The sequence below is a fragment of the Phyllobates terribilis genome, unplaced genomic scaffold (assembly GCF_046119375.1).
Source record: "Phyllobates terribilis strain yellow unplaced genomic scaffold, ASM4611937v1 Scaffold_3__8_contigs__length_932513732, whole genome shotgun sequence".
Taxonomy (NCBI): Eukaryota; Metazoa; Chordata; class Amphibia; order Anura; family Dendrobatidae; genus Phyllobates; species Phyllobates terribilis.
This window is the reverse complement of record NW_027362763.1, coordinates 204,492,377-204,515,257: the sequence shown is the minus strand read 5'-3', so window position 1 is coordinate 204,515,257 and position 22,881 is coordinate 204,492,377. Positions and strand designations below refer to the sequence as shown.

Below are 22,881 nucleotides of genomic sequence, written 5' to 3'. Positions count from 1 at the left end.
CCCACAGTCACTTCTACCTCCTATCCACGACCTTCCTCAAACTGTCGCAACCCTTCTAACCTCATACCCATCCAACTAATACCCACCTCCTCAGCTATACTAACAGGAGCTCTATGGAACGCTCGCTCTGTCTGCAACAAACTTTCCTTCATCCACGATCTTTTCATTACAAACAAACTCTCCTTCCTCGCCATCACTGAAACCTGGCTCACCCCCTCTGACACAGCCTCCCCAGCTGCCCTTTCATATGGCGGATTCCACCTTTCCCACACCCCCCGCCCCAATGGCAAACATGGTGGAGGCGTAGGTTTCCTCCTATCGGAACTCTGCGCTTTCACCAAAATCCCACTGCCACCCTCCGTTACACTCCCCTCTTTTGAGGTGCACTGTGTGCGCATCTATTCCCCCTCCAACCTCCAACTGGCCGTCGTTTACCGACCCCCAGGGCAAGCCACCACCTTCTTAGACCATTTCACTACCTGGCTGCTTCACTTCCTTTCCACTGACATCCCCACTATCATAATGGGTGACTTCAACATCCCCATTGACACTCCCCACTCGTCTGTCTCTAAGCTCCTATCCCTCACTTCCTCCTTTGGACTCACTCAATGGTCTTCCACACCCACCCACAAAGATGGCCACACACTGGACCTCATCTTCACCCGCCTCTGTTCCCTATCTAACCTCTCTAACTCACCACTCCCTCTCTCTGACCATAACCTCCTCACATTCTCTACCCTCTCCTCTCCGGGTGCACAATCCCCACTCCACAAACTCACACACCCTCGCAGAAATCTCAAACACCTTGACCTACACTCTCTCTCTGAATCCCTCCTTCCTCTCACAGACATAAATTCCTTGCACGATGCAGACGTTGCTGCTGCTTCATATAACACCACAATAGCTGCAGCTCTAGACTCGATTGCCCCTCTCACACACACCACACCTCGCACATTCAACAGGCAACCCTGGCACACTAAACTTACCAAAGAACTGCGCCGGGCCTCCAGGGTTGCGGAGCGGAGATGGAAAAGGTCTCACTCCATCGAGCACTTCATCGCATTCAAGCAATCCCTCACTAATTTCAAGTCCGCACTCACTACAGCAAAACAAACCTACTTCTTATCTCTCATATCCTCCCTACCTCACAACCCTAAACAGCTATTTAACACTTTCAACTCTCTCCTTCGTCCCCCAGCACCTCCTCCCTCTTCTCTCATCTCAGCCGACGACTTTGCCTCATTCTTCAAACAGAAGATTGACACCATCAGACAAAACTTTGGCCTAAAGTCCACACAACCCCTCCTCATATCTTCTCAACCATCCTCCTCCAAACCCCACTTCTCCACCATTACAGAAGGTCAAGTCTCCTCTTTACTCTCCAAATCACACCTCACCACCTGCGAACTTGACCCAATCCCATCCCACCTCATCACTAACCTCACCTCAGTCTTCATCCCAACCCTAACCCACCTCTTCAATCTATCACTAACAACCGGAGTCTTCCCCTCATGTTTCAAACATGCCGCAATCACACCCATCCTCAAAAAGCCCTCCCTTGACCCTTCCTCTCTGACCAGCTACCGCCCCATATCACTTCTCCCCTTTGCCTCAAAACTTCTAGAACAACATGTCCACCTTGAACTGTCCTCCCACCTCTCCTCCTGCTCCCTCTTCGACCGTCTACAATCTGGCTTCCGACCGCATCACTCGACTGAAACTGCCCTGACCAAAGTCACAAACGACCTACTAAATGCCAAATCCAAGCGACACTACTCCATCCTCCTCCTTCTGGACCTGTCATCTGCCTTTGACACAGTGGACCATTCCCTCTTACTCCAGATTCTCTCATCTCTTGGCATCACGGACTTGGCTCTATCTTGGATCTCCTCATACTTAACAGACAGGACATTCAGCGTCTCCCACTCACGCACCACCTCCTCATCTCGCCCCCTATCTGTCGGTGTCCCCCAAGGTTCAGTTCTAGGACCCCTGCTCTTCTCCATCTACACCTTCGGCCTGGGACAGCTCATAGAGTCTCACGGCTTTCAGTATCACCTCTATGCTGACGACACACAGATCTACCTCTCTGGACCCGATATCTCCTCCCTACTAACCAGAATCCCACAATGTCTGTCCGCCATCTCATCCTTCTTCTCCGACAGGTTTCTAAAACTCAACATGGATAAAACAGAGTTCATCATCTTTCCACCCTCTCATTCACATCCCCCATCCGACCTATCCATCAACGTCAATGGCTGTTCACTCTCCCCAGTCCCACAAGCTCGCTGCCTTGGGGTAACCCTGGACTCTGATCTCTCCTTCAAACCACATATTCAAGCCCTTTCCACCTCCTGCCGACTCCAACTCAAAAACATCTCCCGGATCCGTGCATTCCTCAGCAAAGACTCTGCAAAAACACTAGTGCATGCCCTCATCATATCCCGCCTCGACTACTGCAACCTCCTGCTCCGCGGCATCCCTTCCAACACTCTTGCACCTCTCCAATCTATCCTAAACTCTGCTGCTCGACTAATCCACCTGTCCCCCCGCTATTCCCCGGCCTCTCCTCTCTGTCAATCCCTTCACTGGCTCCCTATTGCCCAGAGAATTCAGTTCAAAACTCTAACCATGGCATACAAAGCCATCCACAACCTGTCTCCCCCATACATCTGTGACCTAGTCTCCCGGTACTTACCTGCACGCAACCTCCGATCCTCACAAGACCTCCTGCTCTACTCCCCTCTTATCTCCTCCTCCCACACTCGTATACAAGACTTCTCCCGTGCTTCCCCCCTACTCTGGAACTCTCTACCCCAACATATCAGACTCTCGCCGACCGTGGAAACCTTCAAAAGGAACCTGAAGACCCACCTCTTCCGACAAGCCTACAACCTGCAGTAAACACCACTGCACGACCAGCTCTACCCTCACCTACTGTATCCTCACCCATCCCTCGTAGACTGTGAGCCCTCGCGGGCAGGGTCCTCGCTCCTCCTGTACCAGTCGCTGACTCGTTTTGTTAAGATTATGTAAATGCTTTTGTTATGTATATCCCTATCACATGTAAAGCGCCATGGAATAAATGGCGCTATAATAATAAATAATAATAATAATAATAACTATGAAATCTCGTTCTGAGAACTTTCTCAGAACGAGATTCCATAGGATTCGATGGGTGTCGTGAGACATTACACTCTTGGATTACAGTCGGAACTTCCTGGATTTATTTTTAATTAATAAAGTGGTAAAAGAGGGAGTATGGGGGGGGGGGGGTCTTTATTCAAATAAAGTATTTTTTTCCTATGTTTCTGTTTTTGTTTTTTTAACTATTCACTTACCGGGTTAGTAATGGGCGTGTCTGACAGACGCTGCACCATTACTAACCTCTGGGCTTGATGTCAGCGGACATTACACAGTTGACATCAACCCTAAAATATTACCCTGTTTGCCAACACACCAGGGCAAGCGGGAAGAGCGGGGGAAAGCACCAGAATTGGCGCATCTAACGGATGTACCTTTTCTGGGGCAGCTACAGGCTGCTATTTTTAAGCTGGGGAGGGCCAAATATCCATGGACAGCCCAGCCTGAGAACACCAGCCTCCAGCTGTCTGCTTTACCTTGGCTGGTTATCAAAAATAAGGGGGACCCCACACCATTTTTTTTAAATTATTTATTTAAATAATTTAAAAAAAAAAGATTGGGGGCCTCTCTATTTTTTATAACCAGCTAATATAAAGCAGACAGCTGTCTGCTTTACCTGCGCTTGTTGTAAAAAATAGGAGGGAATGCAGAACTTTTTTTATGATTTTTTTTTTTTTTTTTGCTGTGATTGGGCCGGAAGTGCTCACACCGGAAACGCTTGTTGATTGGCTGCGCTGCAGAACCCAAACAATGACACGGACTTCCGTGAGAAGTTCCTGTTCGGAGTCCATACACAGACCCCAAATTTTAGTGTTCGGGTTCGCCCATCACTACAAAAGACAACTAAAAGCTTTCATTGTCAATGGTCACAAGGTGAAAGGCCATTTACTGCATAACTGCGCAGTCATTACAATGGTGGTAGTTATTTGCAAACTGTGCCACTCGGCGCAGCTTGTTGGCAGTGGCCTCTCGGCCGTAGTGTCCCATTGTAGACTTACCACCCACCTGGTAGACAGGGGAAATATATAGACATAAAAATACAACAACAACAAACATAAGGTGAACATAAAAGTACCCTTAATTTTACAGTGTCTTAAAAAAAAAGAAAATTATGTCAGAGTACGACTACTGAAGCAGGATTTGTTCACATACAGAGGTAAAAAGAGCAAAGCTTGTTAGAAGAGCTTATCCTGAGTCCATCTGCTTCCCATTGAAAACAAAGCTGGCCTGAGAATACCAGATGCTCATCGTCATTACATGCCGTCCAGCCCAGGATTACATGGGAAGTCCTTACTGTGCCTTTCCTACCAGCCACACATGCCAACAACAGCCATTCAACTAACATGGCAAACAATTACAGCTCATGATTAAGAGACCTGTATACCGCCAAATGTGAAAAATTAAAAACAAAGTCCTTCTAAATACATTCATATCTGTACTGGAAACAGAAAATCATTTTCTGAGACTACTAAAACTCATGTTGCATATTTGCTGAACATTTTGTTGTGGATTCTATACAGCAGCTCAAGGAAAACCCCATCCACACGTACTGCAAATGAGGCAGCATTTATATTAGCTGATATTGCAGTGTTAAATGACCACTGATCAGTAAATGTTTAGTACCAGTTTACACAGACAGACTGCGCTTCAGAAGTCCACTGAGCGATCTGTAATAGATCAGTAAGTACTTAGGCTACCATTGTTCTTGGCAACGCAGGTCCTGTTTACACAGAAAAATACGCTGCCGAGAATGATGATATTTTGTGCAAACCAAATAATCATTTCACCCGACGAATGAGCGGTTTTGCTTCTTCGTTGTGTGAAAGGCAGCCTGTTTGTACTGCATGATTATCGTGAAACGGGTGTATCTAGGATCAATTTTTTATGATAACTACGGAGTGGAAATGCACCTGGCAATTTACAGTGCAAACCCCTCCATTTCTGAACATACCCTAAACGGATGTGCACACAGAGTTCTTTGATGGGTCGTTTGCTCAAAAAAACATTTATTCTTCCTATTCATTTCAATTGTAAAACTACTTTGCTGCTCATATGTTTAGTTTTTGTGCGTTTTTTCTTCCAAATCGTTTTGGGAAATTAAAAACTCCTCCGAGAACAACCCTCAAAATAGGGTCATTTCCCGAAGATGATTTCACTAGAAAATGTGCCTTTTTTTTACAAACTAAAAAAATAAAAAAACCTCTGTGTGCACATACCCTAAATGTTTAACCAGCAAGATAATTTAGTTTAACCACAGTAATGGGTGTGGTGAGAGATATCAGCCAGCAGGGTGTGTTTCTTGTAGGCTACAAGTGAATTCTCAGCCTGTACTCAAACACGTGTGCGGATTCCTTGGCTCTGAAGAACCTTCCTTTCTTCTGCCAGGTAAGGAATCCGTTTAGATGTATAACATCACATACTCCATAACTATAACCCCCTGAGGTTCACACGGCAGCTGAACCCTGAAATTAACATTTACCATCAGTCTACTCTGAGAGAATGAGGTGAATCTAGACATAATCTACATGAAATGCTTGGGGAATTCATGAATATAGTTTTCTAGAAGAAGCCCACATAATGGTAGGTCTTAAAACTAATGACTTAGTGCCTCTGTCATGAAATATTTCTAATGAAGAACATGAATAATATGTTCATAAAGGTTTAAAGGTGTTAAATTCATACAAGTCCCTCTCTGGAATCCAGCAGAAAAGGACATTCGAGAGAAGCAATATTCTAAAGTGTATAAATAACCTTTGCAAATGAAGAAATAACGTAGAGAGCATGACAAGTGACTTATAAAATGTTTAGAGTAAAAAACATACCCCTACTTCGACAGAAAGCACAGTACCATCCAGAAGTAAAACTGAGGAGCATGAATCCAGGTTGGTGGCCTTGGCTGGTGAAGAGAAGGCCAGGCTGAGGGTCTGTCCTGGCTCAAGTGTACTTATTCCAGTAGTCCTTTGGGTACCTAGGCGGGCACCTGGAGTCTGCAGCACACGATACGTGCCTTCTATTTCTCCCATTGTGGTCAGAGTTTCTGAAACAAGTCAAAAGTAAAATGTTAATAATATTCACATTAGCATTAACTCAATAGAAGTTTATTAGTGTCTTTCTGGAGGACTATTAGGGTATGTGTACCAGGGCTGTGGAGTCGGAGTCGGAGTCAGTGTCCATTTTGGTGGAGTCGGTGTAAAATAGACAGACTCCAACTCCTAAAATATATAATAAATTGGGTACAGTAGTTCAATGCAGTTTATGGGGAATATTTTTTTTCATAAGAATTTGGGAAAGTTGTGAAATGCCCTATAAATGTCTGTCCTATTCCTGATCTAAGGGTCTAGACTTTTAGCTGAGATGAATCTGTGCTATAGTAAATTTATCACTTAAACCTGAGCCATGTATAAGGGAGTCGGAGTCGTGGAGTCGGTGTCATGGAAATTGAGGAGCTGTAGTCGTAGGTTTGGCTTACCGACTCCACAGCCCTGATGTGCACACAACATCTTTTTCAGGTGGGTGCACTCCAAAACCGCACAGAAAATGCTGAAAAGGATGAACATATGTACTGGTATGTAAAACGACTTACTTGGCATATGTTTTGGTTTTGGAGAGTCTTTTAACCGATTCAGGTTTCAAAAGATGCCAAGCGGGTAAAATAATTGAGCTGACCATTCTTCAGGCATTTTCTGCTCTGAATATGCGCTATACAAGTCAATGGTGACTCTCAAAAGCTAACTGGGCATCTTTTTTAGCATTTTTCCAAGATGTCTGGGCTAGCAGTTTCTTCCTTGTTAAATTAAATAAATAAACTGAAAGCCCCAGTACAAAAACCGACCCAAAAATTATGGAAAACTGCTAAAAAAAATAAAATAAATTGACGGTGGTCAAAAAAGACAAAAAAGTGCCAAGAAACAAAAAATATGCAAAAGAAACACACTTCAGGAAACGTCAATATGTCTTGAAGCATCTTCCCCTTATAAAAACTTGGCAGGTTCGCCCACGTGTAAAATACTTTGTGTGCACATACCCTTACGGTCAAGGCAGGTATCCTGTTTATCCAGTTACCAAATGACACATGACACCAATACAACAATAATAGGATGCAGTGATCTGTGGTCTTTACTACTTCTAGGTTTGACCTGAGACTAGGTTAGTCCAGCACTGCCCATGGATGACCACGTCCAGCACTGCTAGAGTTGACGGACAAGTCTCTCGCTATGGTCCACGGCCAGATCTCTGACCTGGCATCTCAGAGAAAAATATACCTGGGTGCAATCATGTAGCTGGGCTCTGATTCATGCAGCTCGTAGTTTGGGCAGCATGAATCAGGTGACAGGGTCTGGAAATAGTTTTCATTTCCTTTCTGCAATCTGCCAGCCTTCATGATATCAGTCCATTCATGATTAGAGAATCTGTCCATGGTTTATACTGCCTGACGCCAGCATAAAGTGGCGATGCAGATCTCTTAATCATGAGCTGCAGTTCCCTGGTCATTGATTGATACTTTTCTTCTGATATTTGCATAGGTCAATCAGTGGAGCACAGGTCATGAAGACCGATGGCTTCACTGCTGGTGAAGAAACGGGACTTTATGAAGACTACAGCATAGAAAGCAGACAGTAATACTGCGGTGGCCGCTGATGAGCTGCAGCGCTCATATGACAAACAATGTCACCGGGGAACATATCGCTCGGAGCGGAGGAGCAGCACTGTTCTGAGAGGCAAGTATTCTTTCTTTTTTTACTTTATTCAGCACATAGGGGGCATTCAAAAGGGGCTGTCGAGTAGAGGACAAGCACTTTAATAGAAATGAATGGAAGAGATTTTTTCCATTATGTTACATTCCTGGATAGAAATACTGAAAAAGAAACTGTGCTATGTATGAAGAATACAATGCAAACACAATAAACTTATTGTATCACTTACACACTAATGGTCTGGAAACAAGAACTCCAGTCTTACTGACTTACAAGTGGCAAAACCAGTTCAACCAAGACAACCTGTTATTATCCAAACAAAACAAGTGAAAATAGAGGGAGGCAAAAAGGAGAGAAACCTGTGGATAATGTTACACTAAGGCTCTGTTCACATCAGCGTCATGGTTTCTATCCACAACAGAGTCAGATCCGTTGTAGGATGGATCCCAATAGTGTTATCGTCAAATCTGGCAAGAGGCGCCAACACCATCAAGTGACAAAACACTCAGGACCTGTGTCCAGGATGAAACATCAATGTTTGACTCCCAGAAAACTCCATGAAAACCTCTTCACTCCCAGGCAATTGTTTTGAACTTTCGTGATTCTTTTTCTCCTTTCAAAATCCATAACATTTTTATTTTTTTGATGACAGCCATATAAGGACTTTTTTTTTTGCAGGTTGTAGTTTTTAATGACACTATTCATTTTACCATATAATGTACTGAAAAATGGGGAAAAAAATTCCAGGTGGGGTGAAATAGTGAATATACTACCATTGCTTTTAGTGGGTTTTGTTTTCAAAAAGGTTCATTGTATGGTAAAAATGACCTGAAAAACGGATTCTCGAGATCAGTATAAGTACAACGAAGCCGAACTTGCATATTTTTGTTTTTATTTAATTGGTGAACAAAAAGCAGACCTTTGCATATGTTTATTTCTTATTTTACTCACTTATATAGCGCCATTAATTCCACAGTGCTTTACAGACATTATTGGCGCTGTCCCCATTGAGGCTCACATGTCTCACACACACACACACACACACACACACACACACATACATACATACATACATACATCTGTTGTCATTTTGCAAGGTTTTTACTTTTCCATCACTGCAGCTTGGGGCTTGTTTTTTTCCATGGCGAGCTGATGTATTCAGTCATACAATTTTGGGGTTCAGAAGATAATTTTTTTTAGGAAAGTTTGGTGACTGAAAAGCCGTAATTGTGCGTATTGATTTTTTTTCTCATTATGGTGTTTACTTATCGGGTTCATTAATTTTAGATTTAACATTAGAAATAACATTACCAAATATGTTTATTTTTCCTTTTTCATCTCCTTATTTTTAATGGGACAAAAGGGGAATGATTAGACGTTTGAATTTTAGGACTAAAAATATCTGTCTCTTTTTAAGCTCAGCCAACAGTTGAACTTTAGGAGGACTAAGATGGTAGTAATGGGGGCCGTTAGCAGGCCATAGTAACCCATTGGTATCCCGCAATCATAAAACGGGACGCCGATTGCAGACAGCAGCAATTAAATGGTTAACAGCTCCAGCCATGGCTGTTACAGACAGATACCGGCTATTTAATATAACCAGCAACAGTCATGTGGGAAGGGAGCTCACCTCCTGAGCCCTTCTATATGCAGTCATTCCAGCACAGATGTACAGTTATGTCAATATACATGAAAGGGTTAACTCACTTATCAGAATAAGTGAAATATGTATGATGGCTAGGAGTCCGACTACTGGGACTTCCACTACCGTGAGAATGGAGGGCCCGTGTCCCTTGTGTGATCACCTCTTCATTTATAGACACACAGCTCCATTCACATAGGAATTTAAGAGCACAGATCTTGGGATTGGTGGGTTTCCCAGCAGTCTGACCCACAACAATCACATACTTATCACCAATAAATGTTGTTTGTATGATAACCTCTTTAATGAATGATCCCAGCAAGTGATTCTTTTTTGCTAGTACATGTATGGAGAGCTTTTGCGGATTTTTTTCAGGCAGATTCCCTGAGAATTTTTTTTCAGCAGTTTAAGCCAGTTTTTGGATAAACTAAGCCCTTTTAAGGTGCAATTTGAGAAAAAAAAATGATATGTTTGCAACATGCTTGCCAAAATCGGAAAAAGTACGCATGGAATACCAGGCAGAGATGTGGCCAACAACTTTAGACATATATTTACCATGCCAGTCTTGATTCTGCCCTATTTTTGTTTCTTTCAAACACTATTCTTTCACCTGAAGTTGCTGTACTTGCGATGTGCAGTATATTAACCACTTCCCAACACGTAACGCAATAGTACCTCACATATTGGATGCTGGTGTAAAAAGCGGGCACAAGAGCTGAGCCTGCATCATACCAGGGAGATGCTGACTGTGTTATACAGCTGGGATATTCCTGTTACCTCAAACACTTGAGCTTGCTCCTGTCACTACTGTTTAACCAATGATTAACAGCAGCATTTATAAAGTGCAATTGCTGGCCTTCGTAGGAGAACGCCATTTTATCTAAATGGACTATCTACCGTAAATTATTTACTATGTGCCGTCTCACATAGCGAGATCGCTGCTGTGTCACGGTTTTGGTGACGCAACAGCGACCTCACCAGCGATGTCGCTATGTGTGACACTTTGCAACGATCAGACTCCTGCTGTGAGGTCGCTGATCGCTGCAGAATGTCCTGGAACATTTTTTGGTCGTTGCTTTCCAGCTGGTCAGCACACATCGCTGTGTGTGACCAGCGGGAGCAGCGATCAGGCAGGTAACCATGATAAACATCGGGTTACTAGGGGCACACACGCACCTAGTAACCCGCTGTTTATCATGGTTACGAGCCTGCTAAAGTGAGCGGTAACCTCCCGCTCACCGTAGCAGAGTGGTAACCATGATAAACAACGGGTTACTAGGAGCACGTGTGCCCCTAGTAACCCGATGTTTACCATAGTTACCAGCCTGCTCCTGCTTCAGCAGGCTCATAACCAGGAGCAGGACATCGTGGAGAGATTCTTTCCACGATGTCGCTGCTCCCATGATCGTTGGTGAGCCTGCCTGTTTGACAGCTCACCAGCGACCACATAGCGACGCAGCAACGATCCCTGACAGGTCGTATCGTTGTCGGGATCGTTGCAGCGTCGCTAAGTGTGACGGGGCTTTTAAGAACTAGCAGGCAGGTACTGGCTAACTACCAGTTCTGCCCCGCACCGATCTTTGCTGGTGCAGAGCAGTCATACACCACTTCGGCCAGGGATTCAGCAGCTTCCGCTGATGTCACCTAAACAGAGCAGCAGCTTCTCATCCGTTCTGCTCTGTTGACAAAGAGTGACTGCTGACGTCTTGCCACCTGACAGCTGACTCCCTGCTGCCTAGCTATGTGGAGACGGCAGTCAATCAGCATGACGTCAGCAGTCACATCCTGTCAACAGAGCAGCCTGGAAGAAGAAGAAGAGCTGCTCTGTTAACGTGGATGGCCGGTAGGAGCAGTCAGTGCTAGGTAGAACATGCAGCCTCTGGTAGCAACTATCCATAGTAAAAAAAAAAAATTAAATAGTCCTGGACAAACCCTTTAAGTGATTAAAACACAAGTTATACTGAATATTTTCTTACAAAACTATATATCAATCTACACTACAACACGGTGCCCGCAGAGTGGACGGCATTTTCAAAATGAAACGTTCCCTTTAAAAAAAAAAAAAAAAAACGTTCCACGTGTCTCAAACTGATTCACCATTTTTAGGTCATAGCTACGTCTAGAAACTGTGTCTAGGCACTTAGACCTCAAGAACATGTCACCACAGGAATTTTTTAGTAGGATTATAGGAATGATAGAATATTTCCTTTATAGTGAATTTCAGGAATACTATCATTACAGCTATGTTTACAGTAGTCTGCGCTAATAGGTTGATGAATACAGCTGTATACACACAAACTAGCAAATGCTGCTTTGCAGGGTGAGGTCCGCATGTTGTGACCCCAATACTTACAGCCTTGTTCAGACATGTCCTTAAATTGAAAATTCAGCAAGATTATCATGTAATAAGCAATGAAAATGAACTGAAATGTCAGATATCAGGTATTATTCACACATCAGTATTTTTTTTAATCAGTATTTCATCAGTATTTGTATGCCAAAACTAGGAGTGTCTCCAAAACACAGAACGGGTGCAAATCTTTCAATAACAGTTTTTCTCTGTAAGTGCCACTCCTGGTTTTGGCTTACAAACATGGATGAAAAATACTTACATGTGAATAAAGCCTTAGACGGTACGCAGTAGACCATACTCCATTCATGGGACTCACATGGCCTCACCTCCACTCCAGTACTTAGTAAATTCTGCAATGGCCCATTACACCTCACTGGATCTGGCCATCTCCAAGGCTGGATTGAGACGTCCAAGTTTCACAATCTGTGTTCGGACCATGATTTCTGGATCAACCATAGATCTCCTGACCTAAAGGTACGATAAAGTCCCTTTTATTCACCTGCTGATCTCAGGTCTGGAGACCCTCTGCTAGTCCAGAAATCATGGCCTAGTACATGGACCCTGAAACTTGGACGTGTGAAGTTGGCCCAAGACTGACAGCATTCATATTGGATATCGGTAACATTCATTCAGACATTAGTCAGACAGCCACTTTTTTTCTCATATGTTAAAAACCTGGGCGTTATTTTATTTTTTTAAATAAAGTGTGCTGGATCCATTTTTGGTCCGTATATCATTTCTTTACAATCTGTACATCAATTTTTCTCGTGTGATAAGAAAAATTATATAGAGATTTTTCAAAATTTCTCTTACCAAACGCTCGGTGAAATAAAGTCCGCACTCGTCTAACACCACAGCACTGTTTTTTTTTGTTTTTTTTTCAGACCCATTCACTTGAATGGGCAGGTTAGATACGCAATTCCGTTACAAAATACAAACACATTTTTTGGGGGTAGGGTGTAAGGAAAAAAAGAATATAGTGACGGATGTATATCTGGGAATTTTCTCCAACACATCGCACAGCAGTAAGATTCAGCAATGTGAAATGCAAAAAAAAAAAAAAGTCCTAATGATGTAAATACGCCCTACCTAGATCCTAACACAATGGCTAAAATTTCCCATTATACCAGAATGGGGATTTAGAAATCTCAGCAATTGTGCTAATGACTATGGATTATCTGCTCCTTAACCATCAGTAGTGATTAGGGTTAATTAGAAGGCAATCCCAGGAACATGACGGGTGATCTGCAACATAATAAATCCAAAGACACTATCAAATAAAGGAGGTGGAACATCAGAACCCAGCAAAGTCACCGAATGGTTAATTATTACTAGTACTATCAGATATGTGGATTAATAGACTAAAAAACCCACACACATTAGATGAAATGTGTCAAACTCGCAATTTTCGGCTGGACCAGCAGACTGACGGCCTCTCAGCTTTCTGACAACAAATTATGTCGGGGTAGAGAAGGATTGGAAAGTTGGAATTTCAACGAATGACGCGGTTGAGTGTGTCTGACCGCCTACGGGCAAAGGTCACTTTTATTTCTAACTAGGGATGAGCAGACCTGTGGAAGTTCGAGTTCTGGTACCTGACCGAACTTTAGTCCAAAGTTCGGCTCGGGTACCAGAACTGTACCTGAACCCAAACCCCATTGAAATCAATAAGGAACCGAACTGCAGATCTCTCTCTCTCTCGTACCCGGACTCCCAAACTGTAAAACGGACTTCCACTGAGTGTCCGGTGCGAACCGCGGACTTTACAGTTCGGGTTCGTTCATCTCTAGTTCTAACGCACGAGGCCCACAATCTTCTTATAGCCAGTGTCTCAATCACGTGCATCTAATATTCTTCTATTGAACATACTGCATATTTTTAGCAAATTTTTCATGTTTTGTGATAAAAAAGGAAAATATCTGCAACTGGTTTTAATTAGATTTTTTTTTAGAAAAGATCTGTCTGAGACATCGCTAGTGAAGGATGTAAACATGTAACGGACTGAGACGTGGCCAAAGAAAGCGTGGGGGTTAGGCTAAAAATAAATGAAAATAGGAAAAAAAAAGCAATTAAAAACACAGATGAGAGCGCTGCCAAACGAAAGAATCTGTCACAGAGATACCAGCTGATGTAGTCTGGAAGCTTGAACGCTCTTGTCATTGTCTGGGGCATTAGCCTGAAGCTATTTTTGTGGGCTGCAAGCGAGTGAAGTCACTATTTCTCCACTGCTCCGGTATATGTGCATGCAACGTGGCTGCAAAGATGGAAGAATTTGAAACAGTGCAGATATTTACACATGGGAAAGCTTTCCAATTTTTATTTTACCCTTAAAAGGGGTTATGGACTATTTATTTATTTTTTTAATAAATTACCTGCCTGGCGCCAAGCTTAGCCGACAGAGCTGTCACAGACCGCTCCTACATCGACAGAGCAGCAGCTTCTCTTCTGCTCTGTTGATGAGGTGGCGTGACTGCTGAAGTCATGGTGATAGAGAGACCGCTAATTGCTGCCTAACTGCAGGAAGCTGGCCATCAATCAGCAGGAGATGCTGGCTGTGTTATACAGCTGGGATATTCCCGTAACCTCAAAAACTTGAGCTTGCTCCTGTCACTATTGATTAACCAGTGCTTGACAGCGGCATTTACAAAGTGCAATCGCTGGCCTTCATAGGAGAACGCCATTTTATCTACAGCACATACTGGTGTATTGAAGTATATAAAAAAAAAAAAAGCGATCAAACAATTGATGGTTCAAGTCCTTTAAGAAGACTATACAAAAAAAAAAGAAAAGTTAAAAATAATTGAAAAGTATAAAAAGAAAAAAAAAAAAAAAAAATGAAAAAAAAAGTCACTCCCTCCTTGACAGCACAATGTCAGTAAAAGTCCTAATCCCTATTTGGAAAGTTTGGTCCTATGGGCGGTCTTAGCAGTGACTGGCATATAGAGATAATCATTGACAGGACCATCCACTTGACAAAAATATCACAAAGCGCGCTCCATGGGAGCGTGGGCGGGGAGGCAGAGCAGGGAGCGTCACAGGGCCATGTGACGTGCAGGGGAGGGGGGAATATGGTAATTTAGCACAGAGGCGGCGATTTAGGGGAATAGTAAGCAGATAGGAGGGGTTTACTTGGCGTTCCCCGGAAGCCAAGCCTCTGCAAAACAGACTTTATAAAACCAGATTTCTCTGCAATCAGACCTCTACTATGGGCCATATAGGTAAGTATGGATTTACTTTTCTAAAACACAAGTTATACTGAATATTTTCTTACAAAACTATATATCAATCTACACTACAACACGGTGCCCGCAGAGTGGACGGCATTTTCAAAATGAAACGTTCCCTTTAAAAAAAAAAAAAAAACGTTCCACGTGTCTCAAACTGATTCACCATTTTTAGGTCATAGCTACGTCTAGAAACTGTGTCTAGGCACTTAGACCTCAAGAACATGTCACCACAGGAATTTTTTAGTAGGATTATAGGAATGATAGAATATTTCCTTTATAGTGAATTTCAGGAATACTATCATTACAGCTATGTTTACAGTAGTCTGCGCTAATAGGTTGATGAATACAGCTGTATACACACAAACTAGCAAATGCTGCTTTGCAGGGTGAGGTCCGCATGTTGTGACCCCAATACTTACAGCCTTGTTCAGACATGTCCTTAAATTGAAAATTCAGCAAGATTATCATGTAATAAGCAATGAAAATGAACTGAAATGTCAGATATCAGGTATTATTCACACATCAGTATTTTTTTTAATCAGTATTTCATCAGTATTTGTATGCCAAAACTAGGAGTGTCTCCAAAACACAGAACGGGTGCAAATCTTTTCAATAACAGTTTTTCTCTGTAAGTGCCACTCCTGGTTTTGGCTTACAAACATGGATGAAAAATACTTACATGTGAATAAAGCCTTAGACGGTACGCAGTAGACCATACTCCATTCATGGGACTCACATGGCCTCACCTCCACTCCAGTACTTAGTAAATTCTGCAATGGCCCATTACACCTCACTGGATCTGGCCATCTCCAAGGCTGGATTGAGATGTCCAAGTTTCACAATCTGTGTTCGGACCATGATTTCTGGATCAACCACAGATCTCCTGACCTAAAGGTACGATAAAGTCCCTTTTATTCACCTGCTGATCTCCGGTCTGGAGACCCTCTGCTAGTCCGGAAATCATGGCCTAGTACATGGACCCTGAAACTTGGACGTGTGAAGTTGGCCCAAGACTGACAGCATTCATATTGGATATCGGTAACATTCATTCAGACATTAGTCAGATAGCCACTTTTTTTCTCATATGTTAAAAACCTGGGCGTTATTTTATTTTTTTAAATAAAGTGTGCTGGATCCATTTTTGGTCCGTATATCATTTCTTTACAATCTGTACATAAATTTTTCTCGTGTGATAAGAAAAATTATATAGAGATTTTTCAAAATTTCTCTTACCAAACGCTCGGTGAAATAAAGTCCGCACTCGTATGGCCATAGTAGAGGTCTGATATCGCCCAGGGGGGTGACACATTCCCTTTAAGTAAAATACCCAGGTCAACATGTGGGCCTGTTGGTAGATCATAGGTGATGTGTCAGTTTATTCCATCAGTGAAAGGGCTCGATCATATGAGCGTACACATGATCGGACGAGTGCTATCTGATGTTTTATTAGATAGTATTGGTCCGAGTTCTATGGGGCATCTTTTTTTTCTCATGCCGATTCAAATTGCAGTGCAAATCAGATGCCACTCACCCATTCAAGTCTATGGGTGCGTGGAAAACACTGGACTGCACTCAGATGACTTACACAGACTCACACAATGGAGAATATTAGGAAACTTTGCTCTCCATCTTCTCCTCACAGTGTGCTATGGTTCTCTTATCCGAGAGAATAGGATCACACTAAGCTGACATTCTGATCAAACTGAGATCAGAGTTTGATCCGAGGGTCATTAACATAATCTATCCGATTCTCTCGCATGAGATAATCATCGCTCGTGTGACCCTGGCCAAAAGGGAAGATCCTAATCAACAAATACGGAAGAAGCGCTAATAGTTAAAGGGAGTCTGACAGTATAATATTCAGAAAAAGTGTCTGTCCCATACTGAGTACACAGCACCGCTGCAGCCTATAATTGGCTGCAGGGGTCAGGTGACTAGAACAGTGTCATCAGATGTTTATCTTATGACACGCTCTTTTAATCACCTGACCTCTGCAGCCAATTACAGGCTGCAGCGGTGCTGTGACAATGGAGCGCACATCATTTCCAGAGCTGGTGGAGACCTCTGTAGTGGCTTGCGCTGGATGCACTGGAAGGGGAGTAAGCCTCCACTTATTATTTTTAAGCAATCCATAACTAAATATACATATATGATATATTTTACCACTTTATAATACTAAGAATTTTAAAACTTTCTATAATGCAATCTTCATAAATACATGTAATTTGTATAGCATTGCCGTCATCAAAATGTTCTGAATGAAGATCTGTCAGGTCTGTTTCCCACCAGAAAGTATTACTCATGTAAGACTGAACCCAACAAACCAGGACATGAATGTTTGCAGGAGGAAAGTGGTGCTCAGTCTCCAGGCAATACTGTTGGGTTTTACCTTTTCCAACACACCAAAAGAACATGTAAGGGCAGCACATAACTACTGAAGGAGGTGATCACATTTCCCGGTGACTCATTCCATAGTTCACTCCAGGGAAAATGTACAATCAGATTACACAGATGTAGTTGAGGGATTACTAATAAATAGCCTTTATTTTTATTTCAGTGTCTGATGCCATAAATACAATGTATTAGGAAGAAATAACAATAGTGATGACATTGTGAGAAACAGAGAGTATTAAAAGGGGCGTATTGGAAATAATTAATATTATAATCAATAGTGACAACCTCTGGTCCAGCAATGACAATATACCGTACATCAATCATGCCACCGCTGCAGCCAATCGCTGGCTTCTGTGGTCATGAACCATATATGCATGCATCACCACTGAAGCCAGTGACTAACTATAGCGGTCACGTCAACGAAGGATGCAAGTCATCGCTGTACAACTGCTGGGGACCACCAATACAACCTCATTGGAATGGTGGGGGATTTAACAAGAATAATATTGTTTATTTTACAACATTTCATGCTCCTTGAAAGCTCTCAAAAAAATCCCGTACAATCAGTTTAATAAGATAGTTATTTGTGCCATATTAAAGTGCAAAAAGGGAGCAAATGTGGAGCCTGATCGGTAAAAAGGAGAAAAGCTTTGTAGTATGAATCTGCATGGCCTGTGTGCTACAGTAGAGCAGGGTGCCATATGTACAGAGCTACTTCAAGGGGAGAAAAACACCACACATATAGCATGCAATGGGCATACTGTTACATTCATATGGAATCTGAACAAAAAATACCTCTGTAACCCTCCATCTGTAACTACAGACATATGTAGGTACAGTAGAGGCCCCGTGCCGCAGAATACTAAAGGTACATTCCCACGATCAGTGTTTGTTCAGATTTTCACGCAGCAGAATTTCCGAATGATTCCCGCACTTCAGCTCACTTGCGTTTTTTATGCGCTTTTGAAGCATGTGTTTTTGTCTTAATAAAGAGTTCAGTAAAATAAAAATCGGGAAGAGCGGGGTAAAGCGCCAGAATTGGTGCATCTCATGTGATGCACCACTTCTGGGGTGGCTGTGGGTTGGTATTTTTAGGCTGGGAAGGGCCCAATAACCTGGCACCTTCCCAGCCTGATAATATAAGCCCGCAGCTGTCTTCTTTACCTTGGCTCCTAATCAAAAATTGGGGGGACCCCATGTTGTTTTATTTATTAGGTTAAACAAGGCTGAAAACACCCTTTAGTGCCACATGAAAGGCACTAAAGGTTGGAAGTTTATATGTAGGGGGTGGGACATTACTTTACTGAACTCTTTGCTTTGGACAACTTCCTGTTTCCTCTGCTGCCTGTACCTATGATATGTTTGTTTAGATTCGGCAATTGGGTGCGTAAACGCACTCACAACGCATGTGCTTTTTTTTTTTTTTTAACTGCGGATTTTCCGCATGTAATGCAAGTCTATGGGGAAATTCTGCACAGAAAACTCAGCGAACCCGCAAGAGGTATTGAAAGGCTGCAGCGCAGGTCAGTTTATGCAGAGTAAAAAAGTAGCACAGTGGGCATGAGATTTCTATTAATCCTATCCACTGTGCTTGTGCTGTACAACGCAGCGTTTTGGACGCAGCAAAAATACGCTGCGTCCAGAATGCTAGTAATACCGATCAAGGGCACGCGGTCTAATTCATAATTTGCAACTATTTAAAAATGTCGCAATTTTTTTGCTCAATCTTACGAGTACAAGATCTAATATCTTCGTGTACAGTTGAAGACTAATATGCAACATTTTTCTCTAAAAAGGTGTAAATAAAGCAAAAAAATAGTAAAAAAAACCACAAAAAACACATCTTTAAACTTTGCGCTAAAGTTTCAAATTAGATCACAGTGTTTGCTGAGTTTAGCACAAAGTCCACTAGTGAAGACAGAAAAACAAGACAAAGAAAATCCTACAACTGATAAATCAGGGGCAATAGTGCAAGTGATGTCCCTCAACCAACAGTGTCAGAAGAGTTTCAAAACGCAAAATCTTACAAATCTTATTGACATCCAGTGGCTGCAGTTTTCCAGGTAAGGCAGAAGGAAAATGCAAAATCTGAATGCAGCCAATCCCAGCAACAAACAAAAGTCTCATCAATAGAGTATTGTAAAAAATAACTCCTAGTCGTCTGGTATGTGGAATTCAGTTCACAGAAGGACAAAGGTTTACATTTCCAAGCAGCCCAAGGCCGACCACTTACTTTAGCCCTCAGACCGTATGACAGCACTTCTAGACATAATTATATCTCACAAGGAATTTCTACTTCTTTCCAAAGGGCATACCTCCGAACGATGGGACACATTAATGTATTTATACCAAGGACACAGACACTACATTCACTTGATCCCATGCTAGGAAATCTATTTTGACGGCTTGATCATTCAGAGCCAGACAAACACCAATAAAAACTGCATCCCCTACATGTCAGTACAGCAAAGGAAGTCCTACCTTACCAGCACATTCCCATACACCCTATTACGTCCATGGTAACCAAAGAAGGGGGCTGTGACCTAATTGTGACCCGTCAACTATGAGGCGAAGAGGAAAGTCACTGCAGGCCGGACACATCCATGTAATACACAGTCACCCATAGGCTTCATTAGGCGCCATGCAGTGCTACACTTTGCTCACAGCAGTCACTCAGCACTTCCCCAGAAGACAATAACTAATAGTAGCTTCATCTCAAGAGAAGGGTTGGGCAATCTAAATAACCCTAAGTGTTAGGTTGTGTTCATATGTCCAGTAGTCATCTGTTATAACGGATCCAGCAGCAATCCGTTGTCAAAAAAGTTGTGCAGACATAACTTTTTAGTTCATTTTTAAAAAACTGATCTCTGCTGGATCCATTTTTTTAACACTGAAGTTTATGGAAACCGGATGCGTTAATTAGCCATCCATTTTCTTTAATTTGTGATGGATCCAGTAAACAAAAACACACGTACATGCTCGGCCTCCGCTCCATTCATCATCTATGGGACTGCCAGAGTTAGCCGAGTATAGCACTCCGCTATTTCCAGTGATCTCATAGACAATGAATGGATCGAAGGTCAAGCATGTACACCTCAACTCCATTTAAGATTGGGTCTGCAGAGCCGTATTCTTGACACCAAGTGTGTTCCCAGCAGTCAGACTTCCATCGGATCCATAAGTTATCCTCAATTCTATGTATAGGGAATAACTTGCTAATTCAGAAATACCGCATTAATCAGTTCTACCTCAGATAAGTAACATGTGGGGGGTAGGGGGAAGATATTAGACTTTTGGGGGCCATACAAATTGGAATATTGTCAGTAAAATCAAATGATTTCATTGGAAGTGGCTGATCATCTGATGTGTATGGGCAAACTCTGAACTCTTCACTGATGTCAGATATCGAAAAGGGGGAAGAATAGGGCTGTTGGGTATTAGCATGTCCAATTCATTATTTTCCAGGAGAGATAAGCCGCGGTCAGATGTGACTTGTAGCGTTTCATACCCTTCTCCCTATTGAAAACACATGCACGCTCAGAAGCGCCTGCATGGGTATGGCAAGCTTTAGGCCTCGTGCAGAAGCGCCTGCATGTGTATGGCAAGCTTTGGGCCTCGCGCAGAAGCGCCTACATGTGTATGGCAAGCTTTGGGCCTCGCGCAGAAGCGCCTACATGTGTATGGCAAGCTTTGGGCCTCGCGCAGAAGCGCCTACATGTGTATGGCAAGCTTTGGGCCTCGCGCAGAAGCGCCTACATGTGTATGGCAAGCTTTGGGCCTCGCGCAGAAGCGCCTACATGTGTATGGCAAGCTTTGGGCCTCGCGCAGAAGCGCCTACATGTGTATGGCAAGCTTTGGGCCTCGCGCAGAAGCGCCTACATGTGTATGGCAAGCTTTAGGCCTCGCGCAGAAGCGCCTACATGTGTATGGCAAGCTTTGGGCCTCGCGCAGAAGCGCCTACATGTGTATGGCAAGCTTTAGGCCTCGCGCAGAAGCGCCTACATGTGTATGGCAAGCTTTGGGCCTCGCGCAGAAGCGCCTACATGTGTATGGCAAGCTTTAGGCCTCGCACACATGCACACTCAGAAGAGCCTGCATGTGTATGGTAAGGTTTTTTGCAGATTATACCATGCTTCATTAACAAAGGGGGATTCTCAGGAGCATGTCATAATGTCTATAAGAAACTGAATATAATGGTTGGGCACTACCAGTTCAGTGAGGGTGATATAGTGGTAGTGGAAGTCCACTCAAATGCAGAAGAGAATAACCATGGCACGCCAAGGGATGCACTCCGAAAATGAAATGATACTTTATTAAAGTGTCAGCATAAAGCTCAAATATGTATAATGGCCAATGTTTCGGTCACCTGTGGACCTTGGTCATGGCCTGTCTGTATCAGGGAGCTTATCCTACTGTGCTGACCAGGACAAGTTCCCTGATACAGATGGGCTGTGACCAAGGTCTACAGGTGACCGAAAAGTTAGCCATTATACTGTACATATTGGAGCTTTATGCTGCCAGTTTAATTATCATTATTATAATAAAGTTTAATTTTATTTTCTGATTGCACCTCTTGGCATGCCGTGGTTATTTTCTTCTATAACAAACTGAAGGCATACAGGGATAGAATGGCTCTATGCGTCTTTTTTACCCAGATTATAGCAGCACACCCGGCCTTATTGTACATAACAATGCCAATGTGAATAATGCCTTACAACTGTACATAGATCAGAAAGGCTTGTTCTATGAACCAGCTAAAAGTCATATCTGAATTAGCAGTGCAGACAATCATGGTGAGAAATTGTGACATTATTACTTTCAAGTAAAAACAAGTTCTCTTGCATAAAGACTAAAACTGATGCTATTCTCAAGGTATACGTGTACCACCATGTTTACGTGTGGAGGACCTGTATGGAGTAAAGGTTGCACAATTCAGCCTGTGCCAAAGCATAAGGGTGCTGGAGGGAGTCTTAATCACAAAGATGCCGCTGTGACAACAGACAGTCGTCGTTACTAGCTCCTCAGATAATCCTCGGAGCTATTTGGCATGGCCTGTGGTATTTACAATCTGTCTGTATACAACCAAAGCCTCAAAATACCCCCTGGGGTAAATAGGTACAGATTGTTTTCCAGAGTAAATAAAGATGGGTACTGAAGGAAGAAAACAATCCCCCAGGTCATGCATGACTGGCATGTACACAGCAGTAAAAAGTAACGTTGCAGTATCAATGATATGATGTGCTTTACAATAAAATAAGTCTGCTACCATCAAACACTACAAGTCTGGAAAGTACACCAGAACCACAAAAGGCAAATTCTGGTCGATATATATATATATATATATATATATATATATACACACAGTCATATGAAAAAGTTTGGGCACCCCTATTAATCTTAAGCTTAATGTTTTATAAAAATTGGTGT

The 22,881-nt window shown here is 42.7% G+C and overlaps 1 protein-coding gene and 1 long non-coding RNA gene across 2 annotated transcripts in view; one reads left to right on the top strand and one right to left on the bottom strand.

The window, feature by feature from the left end:
• The window catches only part of FARP2 (FERM, ARH/RhoGEF and pleckstrin domain protein 2), a 110,070-nt gene that overhangs the window by 83,419 nt on the left and 3,770 nt on the right, over positions 1-22,881 (bottom strand). Inside the window, exon 2 of the mRNA XM_073674547.1 lies at positions 5,967-6,181. Coding sequence (XP_073530648.1) covers positions 5,967-6,167 — 201 coding nt within the window. The 5' untranslated portion in view covers positions 6,168-6,181. The remainder of the gene's footprint in view (positions 1-5,966; positions 6,182-22,881) is intronic.
• LOC141259077 (uncharacterized) lies at positions 5,453-7,861 on the top strand. The gene is made up of 3 exons (XR_012318368.1): positions 5,453-5,529; positions 6,654-6,709; positions 7,668-7,861. It is a non-coding gene; the product is annotated as an uncharacterized lncRNA (long non-coding RNA).